Consider the following 14,234-nt stretch of genomic DNA (forward strand, 5'->3'; position numbering starts at 1 on the left):
CCTGTGAAGGCATGTAAGCCAATTAGGCTGTCACAGATGCTGTCTCCAAGTGAACTTGCCAGTTTGGTGATGTCGACAAACCGTGTGCGGTTCTGAGTCCCACACTTCTGGTAGATGGGACAGGTGATGTCCTTCTGGAAGCCAAGACAAAGCACCATGACATCAGTGTCCTCAGCTGTGATGATAACTGACTTTGAGCCCGCATTTGCTGCATGCAATGCATGCAGGAGCAGACGGGTGTCAGCTTCTTCATGTGTGGAGTGCAGTTCTGCTGCTTCCTCACACCCATCTTCTGTCAACTTGTAGCAGGTTTCCTCACAGGTCATGTACAACACCTTGCCATGCAGCATAGCTCTGTATCGTGGGAGTTTCCACTCTTCCACCAGAAACTTGATGAGACTGGTCTTGTTGGAGGAACTGCACAGAAATTTTCTCCACTGCTGGACGTGGTGTCCCCCTGCAAGATTCTTGTACTGGAGAGTGATGTCTCCACCCCGGTTCAGTCGTTCAGCATCTTTGATCGAAGTCTGGTGATAGACATCAAAAACAACATCAATCCCCCCACTCTGTGCTCCCTCATGGAGGACCTGGGTCAAGGCTGACTCTGCCACCTGTGCAAAGGTTTTGTTGTTGCCATTCATTTTTTGGACCAGGCTCATCCCATCAATGATGGAAGTAGATGGGATTGGGATGTCTTCTGCAGGAGATACATTCTTTTCAAGCTCTCTGGCAAGTGCAGCCTTGTTTGTTTTTCGTAAGGACCCATCAGCATTTGCCAGTGCCCATGGTAGTGGGCCCAATGGGTAGGCAAGGACATCCTTCAGATTCACCTTCCTGCTTTCAGCCACCAGGATCATGTGACTGAAAAGGTTTCTATCTGCCTTCAGAACCACATCCTGTGCTTTCTTTCCATGAGCTTGTTTTGTGCTGACATTGGAGAATGTTTTCAGACTTTGCTTGGTCATCTTGTCGTGGAATTTCACAGGTGGTGGGTCTGCATCTAACCTTGTTTGCTGGAATGCTTGGTAGGCCTCTTCTCCTTTCTCAAGAGCTCTCAAGAGATCTATGGTCACATCAGGTGGAGCCATGTTGCCAGTGGAGAGGCTAACCAAATCAATCTCATCAGGGGACATAGGATTGAGCCAGTTATTCTCCATAAGGTCCATGAGAGACTGGACATCTGCTTCATCTCTCTTGATCCTTGGACTCTGTAGATCTGGATGAGACCATTTGCACCTGCCTTGACCTGTCAGGTCTCTCAGCTGTCTGAGGTATACATGCTTCTATACTCAGCTGTGAGATAATATTTGGTCACAGCTCCTGGCTTCAAGCTGAATCCCTTTGTCCCTCCAGCTGTTTGGGTGTCTTTGTTCACCGTTTCTTCTATAGCTTGGTCATCAGGGATTTGGCCAAAGGGATTGGTGGAGCCCAGTTGGACTGAGAAGCCTCCTTCCATGAATTCTGTGTACACATCTGGGTGTGTGATGGGCAGCTCAGACATCTGGGCGTAGTAGTAGGGGAGGTAGCGTGCATAATTCATCCTGTCATAAGCAAAGCACCATGGGATCATTGCTCGAATGCTAGCCAAGTGTAGCATCCAGTCTCCCTCTCTGGATGCTCGGATGAGCCCCAACAAGATTTCAACCATGTCCAAATAGGACATCCAGAAGTTCGAGAGGCTGCCGTTTCCACCTCTAAGGAACTCACGGTAGACTTCAAATCGATCCATGATGCGTGTACAAGAGCTGTTCTCGAGGACCTCCTTCAAAGCATGTTGTGAGACTTCTTTCCCAAGGCTGTCAATGGTCTTCAGTGTCTCATTCAGGTGAACCATGTCATTCCTGTGAGTTTCTTCCAACCAGGACAGGAAACCATTCAAGGTCAGTCGCATGAGAGCCTCATACAGGAGCTTGTGTAGTCGCACTGCCCTGTTGTACTTGCGGCCATCCATAACACCAGCAATTGAGCCTTCTGCAATCATGCCAGACTCAATGCAGAGGTCTTTGAGTCCAGCATCTTGGAAACGCTTTCCTATTATTGCCAGCAGTGTGCAGATGGTGTGGAATACCCCAAGCCTAACGATGATATCATGGAACTTGTCATGGTGTTTCCATGTGATCTCGACAGCCTTCGCATACAGGGCTTGGTCAAAGACACAGACAATCTTCCTCAGGCCTAAGCACTGCATGATGCTCAGTGACTGGTTAAGCACCTCGTTGACAGTAGACATTTGTGTCGCTGGAGCATTGATGGTAGGCAGATAGCCTATATTGTCGGGGATGACCGTCATCTCTCCTTGAGTCAGGATGTTGAAGCCTGTCCAGCTGCTGACTGACTGTTCTTCTTGTTGTGACATGCGTGCTAGGACCCAAAGAAGGTTTTTGTCTCTGGCAAGCTTAGTATTGTCTGCAGTATCGGCATCTGACTTTTTGCTTTGTGGTGGCCCTACCCGTTGTCCAGCATTGTAAGTTGGTAACATTGGTGGGGGTCCATCAATGCTTCTCTTCTTTGTTTTGGGAACAGTGGGCATGGGTTGGACAGGAAGTGGGTTGACTGGCTTTGCTTGCACAGCAATCCCATTGACTCTGTGAGATGTTCCCTCACCACTGACAGTTTCTTCAAGACGGTCGATATTGTCCCAGGCTAAAGTTGTGAATATGCCAGGATGGATGTTAGCTGGAAGGGCAATGCCACTCCCTGATGATGAGAGTTTCTGGAGACACATGGCAGTGTTGATCTCTTCCATCTGTGAATAGGACACACTGTGACCAAGTCGGTTGAGGATGTTTATCAACTCTACATTTCCTGTCAACGATTTGACACTGAATGGCAGAACAATGTGCTTGGAAGGCTTGGTATTTCCACATGTCACTGCATATACTATGTCATGGCCAAATGACTGCAGAAGGCACTGCACTCTCTGGGATGCATGATCAGGATCATTTGAGCCTGTGAGTAGAGAGTACAGGAAGATAATGAGCGACTCTGGAATGGTAGGACATTCTGCTTCTGGTTTGACTTCAGGCGGCCAGGTTTGAGGAACATCTTGAATTTTAATGTCTGATCTCAATTTGATGGCTGCTTTGGCTATAACATCTTGTGCACTGACACTTTTCAGGGTCTGCAGCTCCCTTTTGAGAGACTGATTTTCTTTGGCAAGTTCCCTCATGGACAAGTTATCGGGATAGAGGAGGAATTTTCCTTTCTCATCAGGGAATATCTTCAAGGCTCCAGCAAACTCACTCTCCAGGTTTCGCCTTATGTGCTTCTTGGTTGATTCCTTGACTTGGGCAATGCCTTGGGAGTTCATTGAAGCTACCAGTCTAGAAGAGAGATCAGTCATTATCATCACTTGAGGATTGCCAAAAAGCTCCATCCTGATGAAGAGGAACAGCTCATTGTATGCCTTATTCACAGCAGCTTCATACTGGGCTGCAGCATCATCATCTTCATTGCTGGCAACCTCTCCTTTGGAAACCTCTTCTTTGGTGTAAAGTCTATAGCATGACCTGTGGTAGTGCCCTTCAGCTGCTACAAGGTCTCTACTCACAATGGCAAGGATTCTGCTGTCCCTTTTCTTTGTGGCTGCACTCCTGATCTTTGCATCAGCTCGCAGTTCTCGACACTGCACCAGTACTTCTCTCGTATTCTGTCTCTTGGAATATTTGCTGTTTTTCTGACAAAATATGCACTCTGCATCATAAGTCCTAGATGTACTTGGAGCATGTCGAGCTACTCTCTTAGATTGTTTCTCTTCAGCAGAGACACAACTTTTCTTTTCTTTTGCAAGGAGGCCATCAAGAATTTGCTTCATAGTGAAGATACTGCGACACTTTCTGTGGTAGTAGATTGCTGGAATCTGTCCCTCAGGAATGTCTTTTGCCAGTTTCAAAACTGGTGCATGATTTCGTATCTGAGCTGCCCTGAGCAGAGTTCTCCATGAGTCGACACTTTGTAGTGAAACCAGCTTATCTGTATCATCAGAACAGTGGATAATGCACTCCACCCGTGGGCGCTTTGGTATTGGGTAAAAACTTGCTTGTTCACCAGTGGCCATATTCAGTCAGTTTTCACCTGCCACATACAAACAAATACATGTAACTTAGGTGTATGAACACTACTAAAACAAAGTTTACTTTGCTTCACCAGCGTCATATTACCATTATTTATCTTACATAGCCACAAATAGATACATTACCTAGTTGCTATGCAACAGCTGTATTTTGTCCACATGAGGCCGCTAAAATCAACACAAGATGAAAGTTCCTCGTAGCCACTTTAACTAATCATATTAACATATACATTAAAAGAACATGCTAACATTATGGGAAATTAGCTTACAATCTTCTCCAGAGTGAGACAAGAAGATAGATACCAGTTTCCTCTATATGTGTTTAGTAGAAAGCTATCTGGCTGCACGTTAGCCTAGCTTAGCACAATGAATGGAAGTACACAGTACTGGTTATCCTTGGGTGTTGGCCAACTAAGAACTGTCCCAGAGTTTAAGCTAGGCTAATCAGTACAAGGGGTGTTGAAATGCTATATTTGTAAAAATCTGGGCAAATACACAATCGTGAGAGGCACAGAAACAGGTTTCCTGAAGGAAAAATGAAATAGCTGCTCATTTGGAAAGGTTATCATGTATTATTTTACTTCTGTTAGTGTACCAAATAAAATGGCACCAGTGAAGTTGTGTCACCTTGGGTGATATCGATATCTGGTCTGACCCATGGACTAACTGGCTTTGGTGTAGTTAGTTTCTTAGTAATAATGCCCTTCTAATTTAAGGTTCACAATCACCTCACACAATGAAATAGTATGGGTATATTGTACATTTCCTGAATCTTTACAGTCCTGTGAGTATTCCAGTTTTTGTGTTTTGCGTCCCTGATATTCCTAGATGCCACAGGGCTAAAAGAAAGTATATAGGTTAGGCGAACATTGCAGAAAGATGTGTGTTATTGACGGGTTGAAGAGCTCAAGTGACCTCTATATCTGTGAGAAATATCCACAACAGGGCTTGAATGAAAGCTAAGAAGGTCCCCTTTAAAATGATACCAAAGACAATATTATAGAACATTGAAAAATGTCCTGACCATGAGGCTAAACCAGGATATGCACCAGCGTCTAAAATGCATTTTACTTTAGGGGGTGGTTAACTTCATGAGCTGATAACTGTGATACAGCTGCCACTCAGGAATGGTTATCATACCAAAATATCATCTACAGACATGGATCCTTTCAAAAATTATAAGTAAGTTTTGCCACCTTGAGTGTACCGAAATAGGAAATTTTGGGCTCTGGCCCATGGACTATTTCACCTCCGATCTAGTTCTTCCCTCGGTCCTTGGTATTTCTCTAGCTTCTCGTACTCTTTCTTCCTGATGCTGCTGTCACTCGGGATTGCTACATTGATCACTACTGCTGTCTTCTGTTCCTTGTCCTTGTCCAATGTCTGGTTGGTTAACCAGCACCTGCTTGTCATTCTGGAACTTGAAGTCCCACAGGATCTTAGTTCTGCCATTCTCAACCACCTTTGGTGGAGTCTCCCATTTGGATTTGGGACCTTCCAGTCTGTATTCAGTACAGATATTCCTGTACACTATCCCAGCCAATTGGTTATGCCTTTCAGTGTGTTTCCCCAGCTAGCATTTTAGACCCTGCTACTAAGTGCCGGACAGTTTCAGGGGCGTCTGAACAGCCCGCATCTTGGGTCTTGTCTGTTGTGGTAGACTCCTGCCTCAACCGATCTGGTCCTGAGTGCCTGTTCTTGTGCTGCTATGATCAGAGCATCTATGCTGTCCTTTAGTCCAGCCTTTTCTAGCCACTGGTAGGATTTCTCAATATCAGCTATGTCTTCTATCTGTCAATGGTACATCCCATGGAGGGGCTTGATCTTCCATGATAACTCCTCCTCTTCTTCCTCCCCACTCTCTGTCTTCTGTTGCTTGATGAATTCCCTCAGCAGTTCAACCTGGGGGGCCCTCTTTCTGATGTACTCATGGATATTCCTTGTTTCAGCCTAGATGGTGGCCCTGACACTCACTAATGCTCGGCCCCCCATCTTTTCACTTATTATGCAGTCTCAGGCTGCTGGACTTCAGCTGGAACCCTCACATGTAACATTACATGTATCACATGTACATTTCACAAGTAACTTTATTTCATCTTGCACTATGTCTGAGCAATTCCCCATTGCAATCTCCTGGTATGTGAAATGTATTGGGCAAATAAAACCAAATCTGATTCTGATCAGGGAGGGAAACTTTCACCAATCATCAGCCTAACTGACCTTAAACTGACATTAAGTTTGTCATAAAAGATTTTGAATTCAACTTGATGAAGCTTACAGACCCCTGGTAAAATAAACAAAAGCTCACTGTTATGGCCACTGACAGATTTAAGTGTGGTCTCATCAGAATCACAGTTTTATTTGTCAACTTAAGTGATCCCAAACATGCGTTTGGTTTTCTGTGCATACAAATGCCAGTGTTATCTTTGTTATTGTTTGGTAACTCCATCTCGCTTTCTCTCCAGCTGCTGGCCATGCTGCTGAAGAAGAAGCGCTCCCTACTCAACAGCCACATCCTCCACTTGACCTTCTCCCTGGTGGGTACGGTGGACAGCGGCCATGAGACCTCCATCATCCCCAACTCCACCGCCTTCCAAGACCTGCTCTGTGACTTTGAGGTGAGGCCAGGAGGAGACAAGTTGTGTAAGATGTCACGAGACACCACATCTTTCTGCTGCTTAATTTGTTTTTTGTGTGTGCACATGTCTTCCTCAGGTGTGGCTCCATGCCCCATACGAACTCCACCTATCGTTGTTTGAGCATTTTATTGAGCTTCTCACAGAATCCAGGTAACTTTGGAAATGCACTGTATTTTCTGATTAGCATCTAAGATATCTGATTTTAATCCCAGACAGACAGTAGGGTAAACAGTCATGTCATTAAGTCAGTAAAGCAGTCATTAATAACCACTTAGAACCTCTCTCTTACCTCTTTTCCTCTTAAACATCCACACTCTCAATGTTCTGTATTTGTCGTGCTTTCATTTATCATTTTACAGCCTATGGAACGAAGCAAGGTTTTTTTTACTGGCATATCATACATAGAATTCCTTTCTGTGTCTCCTTTTTTATCAAAGTCTTTGTATTGTAGATTTTCAGAGTATACAATATTCAGAGTATGCAAAACACAATAATGTTATTCTTTGCATAATCTCTTGGATCCAATGAGAGTGCATGGGGGGTGGGGTTGCTTCCCACCTGAACTGTATATGTCACCTGGCTAACAAATTGCAAAAGGCCAGCATGTTGCACTTATAATTACTTATATGTACACTCTGTGATACAACACCAAACAAAGCAATAAAGGGGATGGATCCACTGGCTCCTCTAATATTTTAGAGAGAGTTTCGAAAATAGAATGCCAAAAAAAGATATAGGGCCGTATTTATATGATATACTGTAGTGCATGGTCTAAAGAACATGGCGCAAGTGCATTTAGGGCGTGCCCAAATCCACTTTTGCTAGTTAGATGGCACATAATCTGGGTGCAAACTAAGGCGCAAATTAAACCAATCAGTGTCATCACCCATTCTCTTTTAAACCCAGATACGCTTCACCTTGGCGTATTAGTATTTAAAAAGCGGATTCGGCAAGTTGGAGAAACGAACAGTTTTCTGCAGAGGAAACTGATCTACTCATGCATGAAGAGAGTGCGTGAGCAGACCATCTATGGGAGCAGCAGCAATCCACCAAAGCCCGCATTCCATTTTGATATTTATTTTTTAAATATTGTGAGGCACACTATAATATAATATATAATATATATTATGATATAATAATATAATAATAATGGGGCGATGTAAAGGGAAGCAATCGGAGTGTGATGCTATTAAGTTCTGCAATTGTAGATACCTATAAAAATGAGAGCTAGGGCTACCAAATTTGTTTACCAGTTGCTCAAAAGATGCCAAATTATTGTCTACATAGAGGTCCTGCAGTGATGGGATCCCACTATTAAGCCCCATGCCAAAGGCTCCATCTAATATTGAAGGGGTAAACATGATTTTTTTTGATTCCGCCCCCCTTTTCTCCCCAATTGTACTTGGCCAATTACCCCATTATCCGAGCCGTCCTAGTCGCTGCTGTGCCCCCTCCGTCGATCCACGGAGGGCTACAGACTACCACATGCCTCCTCCGATACATGTGGAGTCTCCAGCTGCTTCTTTTTACCTGACAGTGAGGCGTTTCGCCAGGGGGACGTAGTGCGTGGGTGGATCACACTATTTCCCCCAGTTCCCCCTCCCCCCTGAACAGGCACCCTGACTGACCAGAAGAGGCGCTAGTGCAGCAACCAGGACACATACCCACATCCAGCTTCCCACAGACACGGCCAATTGTGTCTGTTGGGATGACCGACCAAGCCGGAGGTAACATGGGGATTCTAACCGGCGATCCCTGTGTTGTTAGGCTATGGAATATGCTACACGCTACCCGGACGCCCCTATATGATTTTTAACTTTAAGGGCAAAGAGGGAGAGACTGCGAAGAATAAATGAGCTCCTAAATTGGTTCCAAATTCTTCCCGACTGTGCAGCAATGGGGTTAGTGGTATAATAAGAAATGGGCTTTACCAGTGGGAGTTCAGAGTACAATTGATCTGGTAGAGAGGTGAGCCTACAACATGTATTCTCCAAGATTAGCCATTTGATGGGTATTGGAGTTGCCTGTCACTCATCCAGTACATCAATGCCCTGATGTTGGCTGCCCAGTAATACAAAAAAATGGGCAGTGTCATACCACCCTGCAGACGAGCTCTCTGCAGTATGCGTTTCCTTATTATTATTTTTTTGGTTCCAGATAAAGGTTGATATAAGCTTAGTATCTATGGAGCTAAAGCAGAATTTGGTCAGAAATATAGGAAGAGTTTGAAAAAAATAAAGGCGCCTAGGTAATACATTCATCTTGATGATATTGATCCTTCCACTTAGAGAAAGGGGCAGCAAATCCCGGCGTTTAAAGTCCTATTTCAGACAGGCTATAAAGGACAGGAAGTTCACTTTTTTGAGGTCTATATGATACTTGTAATTATAAGTACTTGCTCCAGGGTATCTTGCATATGATAGAAAATGATATTCATATTAAATTTGCAGAAAGTGCGTAATGAAATAATACTTTTAGAGAAGCTAAGCAGGCATTCTGCTCAATGCGTCCTACTCCATTGCTGGCTCACTGGTGCACCCCTCCTGCATCTCCTTAAACACAAAGAAGCATTCACATACTCGAGCATGGAGGACGTCCGCAAACATACACACAAAGACTCCTCCAATCCACAGCTAAGTCATCTAATTTAGCTCATGCCACTCGCTCTTTGTTTTTACATCTCCATTCCCTAAGTTAAACGTCTGTCTATTATCTAGATAGCCTCCGGTGTGACATGGTTCTAGATGTTTCTTTGTCTCAGACCTGCACAGTTTCTATGTCATAATTTCTGCTTCTTTTTTTAACATCTCACTTCTCTCTGTTTTTTACCCTGTGTTTTTATCATGTGGCTTAATAAACCAGACCAGGAACAAACTAACCCTGTGTGTTGTTTTCTAGCGAGGCGGCAAAGAATGCCAAGCTCCTGCGGGAGTTCCAGCTGATCCCAAGGCTGCTGCTGACCCTGAGGGACACCTCGCTGTCCCAGCCCACCGTGGCCGCCATCAGCAATGTGCTCAGCCTGCTGTTGCAGGGCTTTCCCAACCCATATGATCTGCTGAGGTACACACACACACACACACACACACATGCACACACACACACACACACACACACAGCTACATACTTGTGCATTAAACTGGACACACATAAAGCTTACTCATCCTAGGGAATACACATACGTACATAGGATATGCAAACACAAATAAGCCTCACAAAGCCAATGCAGATTTCCACCCCATCCACATGCACAGGTTTGTTTTAGTTTAGGAATGTACATCAGTAAACACAGGCAGATAAAGATTGGCACACACACGTGCATCTTTAGACAGTTTTAACAAGCAGCAGAGTTAAGAACAGATATATTTCATCTGAACAATTTATCTATGAGATGTAACAGTGCAGTGTTGGTAAGCCTCTCAGTCCTTACCTGTCTTTGTTCTTCTCTCAGGTTTGGCCAGTTCATATCCTCCACTCTGCCTACATTTGCTGTGTGTGAGAAGTTTGTGGTGATGGAAGTCAACAATGAGGAGAAGATCGATGGAGGTACAATAACAATCAGTTAGCGTCAGGACATTTGTTGTTCTTGTGTAGATGGTATGTAGTCAGGGTTGATGTTCCTAGGGATCTAACCAGGTTCTAATCGGGATTCAGATGAAAGGATGGTCAAGCAGGCATGGTATAACTGCTTTTGAATCAGCAGAGTAAAACCAGCATGGGGATTTTTTTCCTAAAAACTATGACAAAAAAATTGTTGGTCAATAAAAATTATAACTCACAGGCAGGATCCACGACTGTGGACTTTGGAAAGGATTGGACCACGAATCAAATGCACTGCACTGGCAGCCAGATGATAACGACTAGATAAGAATGAAATCAAAATGTACCTGTCGTAGCAATTATTTAATTCCACTCTGACAATAAATAAGGAGCAAGGAAAAATCTCTTACGGTAATGTCACACTTTAAGATGTTCATGAACAGACGCACAAAGCATAGATACTTAAGTGCGTGCACTGATCTCAGAGCGCATTTCCTTTATACCTTGCAGCGTGTCCTGATCTCAGAGCGCACTGCCTTTACATCTTGTAGCCCAAACTTCTCCCGAATCCTGTTTGGAGGAAGTACATACATTCACAGTACCCTTGTAAACAAAGATGAGCTTTGATTTGTTTGGTTTAGTTATACTCTAATTTGTCATGACAAACGGTTGTTATTGAACTTTTTTTTTTAGACAACAAACTCAACAGATTGTAACGTATTTCCCGGAATATAAATCGCTGTTTTTTTACTCGTCTGGCTGGTCCTGCGCCTTATATTCCAACGTGGTTTATACGACGTAATTTTGTCGGACAACACGGTGCAATTCAACTATGGCCACTAGATGGCACTGTTTGATCTCGTGACTCAATTGAAAGTTCTATAGCGCCCGAAGAAATTGAATGAAAGTACAACAACATTGACCTGTTTGCCGTGGTCAGTTGAGTAGTTCAAAAGAAAATGGCAGTTAGATTTTATGGCGCCAACACGTCAGTGGGGTTGTAAATTTTCATTTGGTCATTACCTTGAAACCTCACATCAGTGAGTGCGCGACTTAAAAAAAAAAAAAGAAAGAAGAAGAGAGTCCAGAACTGGCTGCAAGTTGGTTTGTACGGAAGTTAGCCCGCTACAGCGGTCACAGTTCTTTGCAGTGGCAGCAGTTAAAATAAAAATGGCTGCCGCTCTGACCATCCTGCTATGTTGAGTTGAATGGGAATATCTGTTCTACTCATTCGAGTTCTATAGTACCACCATATACAGTGCATCCGGAAAGTATTCACACCCCTTCACTTTACCCACATTTTGTTATGTTACAGCCTTATTCCAAAATGGATTAAATTCCTTTTTTTCTCATCAATCTACACACAATACCCCATAATGACAAAGTGAAAAAGGTTTTATAGAAATTTTTGCAAATTTATTAAAAATAAAAAACTGAAATATTGCATGTACATAAGTATTCACACCCTTTGCTATGACACTCAAAATTGAGCTCAAGTTCATCCTGTTTCCACTGATCATCCTTGAGATGTTTCTACATCTTGATTGGAGTCCACCTGTAGTAAATTTAATTGATCGGACATGATTTGGAAAGGTACACACCTGTCTATATAAGGTCCCACTGTTGACAGTGCATGTCAGAGCAGAATCCAAGCCATGAAGTCAAAGGAATTGTCTGTGGACCTCCGAGACAGGATTGTATCGAGGCACAGATCTGGGGAAGGGTACAATTATTTTTTTTTAAGGCCTTGAAGGTCCCGAAGAGCACAGTGGTCTCCATCATTCGTAAATGGAAGAAGTTTAGATCCACCAGGACTCTTCATACAGCTGGCCACCCAGCCAAACTAAGCAATCAGGGTAGAAGGGCCTTGTTCAGGGAGATGACCAAGAACCCGATGGTCACTCTGACAGAGCTCCAGTGTTCCTTTGTGGACATGGGCGAACCTTCCAGAAGGACAACCATCTCTGCAGCACTCCACCAATCAGGCCTTTATGGTAGAGTAGCCAGACGGAAGCCTCTGCTCAGTAAAAGGCACATGACAGCCTGCTTGGAGTTTGCCAGAAAGCACCTAAAGGACTCTCAGACCATGAGAAACAAGATTCTCTGGTCTGATGAAACCAAGATTGAACTCTTTGGCCTGAATGCCAAACGTCACGTCTGGAGGAAATGAGGCACCTCTCATCACCTTGCTAATACCATCCCTACAGTGAAGCATGGTGGTGGCAGCATCATGCTGTGGGGATGTTTTTCAGCGGCAGGAACTGGGAGACTAGTCAGGATCGAGGGAAAGATGAATGGAGCAAAGTGCAGAGAGATCCGTGATGAAAACCTGCTCCAGAGCACTCAGGACCTCAGACTGGGGCAAAGGTTTACCTTTCAACATGACAACGACCCTAAGCACACAGCCAAGACAACGAAGGAGTGGCTTCGGGACAAGTCTGTGAATGTCCTTGAGTGGCCCAGCCAGAGCCTAGACTTGAACCCCATTGAATATCTCTGGAAAGACCTGAAAATAGCTGTGCAGCGACGCTCCCCATCTAACCTTACAGAGCTCGAGAGGATCTGCAGAGAAGAATGGGAGAAATACCCCAAATATAGGATAGCCAAGCTTGTAGTTTCGTACCCAAGAAGACTTGAGGCTGTAATCGTTGCCAAGGGTGCCTCAACCAAGTAATGAGTAAAGGGTGTGAATATTTATGTACATGCAATATTTCAGTTTTTTATTTTTAATAAATTTGCAAAAATTTCTACAAAACCTTTTTTGCTTTGTCATTATGGGGTATTGTATGTAGATGGATTAGGAAAAAAAGGAATTTAATCCATTTTGGAATAAGGCTGTAACATAACAAAATGTGGGGAAAGTAAAGGGGTGTGAATACTTTCCGGATGCACTGTAAATGTGACTCATACACTGAAGTTACTTGTGTTTTTTTTCCCCCTTACAACAATGCATTTTTTGCTGAGTGTGACTTATACTCTGGTGCAACTTATAGTCCAGGAAATATGGTACTCTTATCTTTTTATGTCTGAATTATTGGCTTCCAATGTAGTGCATTTAAACCTTGATCAAATCTGTTGAAAGTCTTTTAGCCGTGTAACCTCCCTGTGACTCATCATCCACCATAGACTAGCACTATTCTTATTTCATGTGTGTTTATGGAATGATGCTGGAGATGTGACGCATGAGGTCACATAAAGCCCTTGAAACTGCTGCCATGGTTTGCTAACCCATGAAGGCCCTGGTGGGTTTTGTTTCATCCAGGGAAATGACCTCCAGCCAATTTCTAACTCTTGGGGGGGTATTGTTTTTGTTGGGGTTGTTTGTCTGTCAGCAACTTTATGGAAAAACAACTGCAGCAAATGCCGTGAAATTTTCATATATGATCTGATTAAATTTTGGAGGTAATTGTTCATGATCAAGATCACAATAAAGGCCATAATTGTTTTTTTGGCCCCAACTTGGTCAAAAATGGATCAGTTTACTTCAAATGGACCCCAGAGTGTTTAACTCCCTACTTTAGATATTAATAATCCTAATCATTGCTGTCATGAGAAATGCATTGTTTTGGTATAGTGATAAAAATTCAAGGGCATAGTTTTCTTGTTTCTGGCACCACTAGTTGTTAAGTTTGAACCCTTTACCAGCCACCCACACATATTAACCATCATATGGAAGTCCCATTTTGTTCTAAAAATCTTTCTTTCTTTCTTTTTTTTTTTTGGTTAAAAACATAAAGTCACAGTTGTCACAAGAGTGGTTTCTTGTGTTGTCCAGGTAATGATGATGACTTTGGAGGTCTGCTGTCAGCCAACCTCATCCTGCTGAGGAACCGGCTGCTTGACATCCTGCTCAAACTGCTCTTCACTACCAAAGAGAAATGCTCCGTTAACGCCCAGTAAGGCTGCACTCTCTTCCTGTCTTTCAGTTTATCCAGAAATCTGTGTTCAAAAGTCCAAAAGCAACAACCAGTAGTTTCTATGACAAA

The 14,234-nt window shown here is 43.5% G+C and overlaps 1 protein-coding gene across 1 annotated transcript in view; it reads left to right on the forward strand.

Moving 5' to 3' along the window:
- The window catches only part of wdfy3 (WD repeat and FYVE domain containing 3), a 202,712-nt gene that overhangs the window by 106,477 nt on the left and 82,001 nt on the right, over positions 1-14,234 (forward strand). Inside the window, exons 24-28 of the mRNA XM_056274002.1 lie at positions 6,538-6,690; positions 6,788-6,861; positions 9,610-9,771; positions 10,160-10,254; positions 14,024-14,144. Of these exons, the coding sequence (XP_056129977.1) occupies positions 6,538-6,690; positions 6,788-6,861; positions 9,610-9,771; positions 10,160-10,254; positions 14,024-14,144 (605 nt within the window). The remainder of the gene's footprint in view (positions 1-6,537; positions 6,691-6,787; positions 6,862-9,609; positions 9,772-10,159; positions 10,255-14,023; positions 14,145-14,234) is intronic.

This window comes from Lampris incognitus, chromosome 1, assembly GCF_029633865.1.
Source record: "Lampris incognitus isolate fLamInc1 chromosome 1, fLamInc1.hap2, whole genome shotgun sequence".
Taxonomy (NCBI): Eukaryota; Metazoa; Chordata; class Actinopteri; order Lampriformes; family Lampridae; genus Lampris; species Lampris incognitus.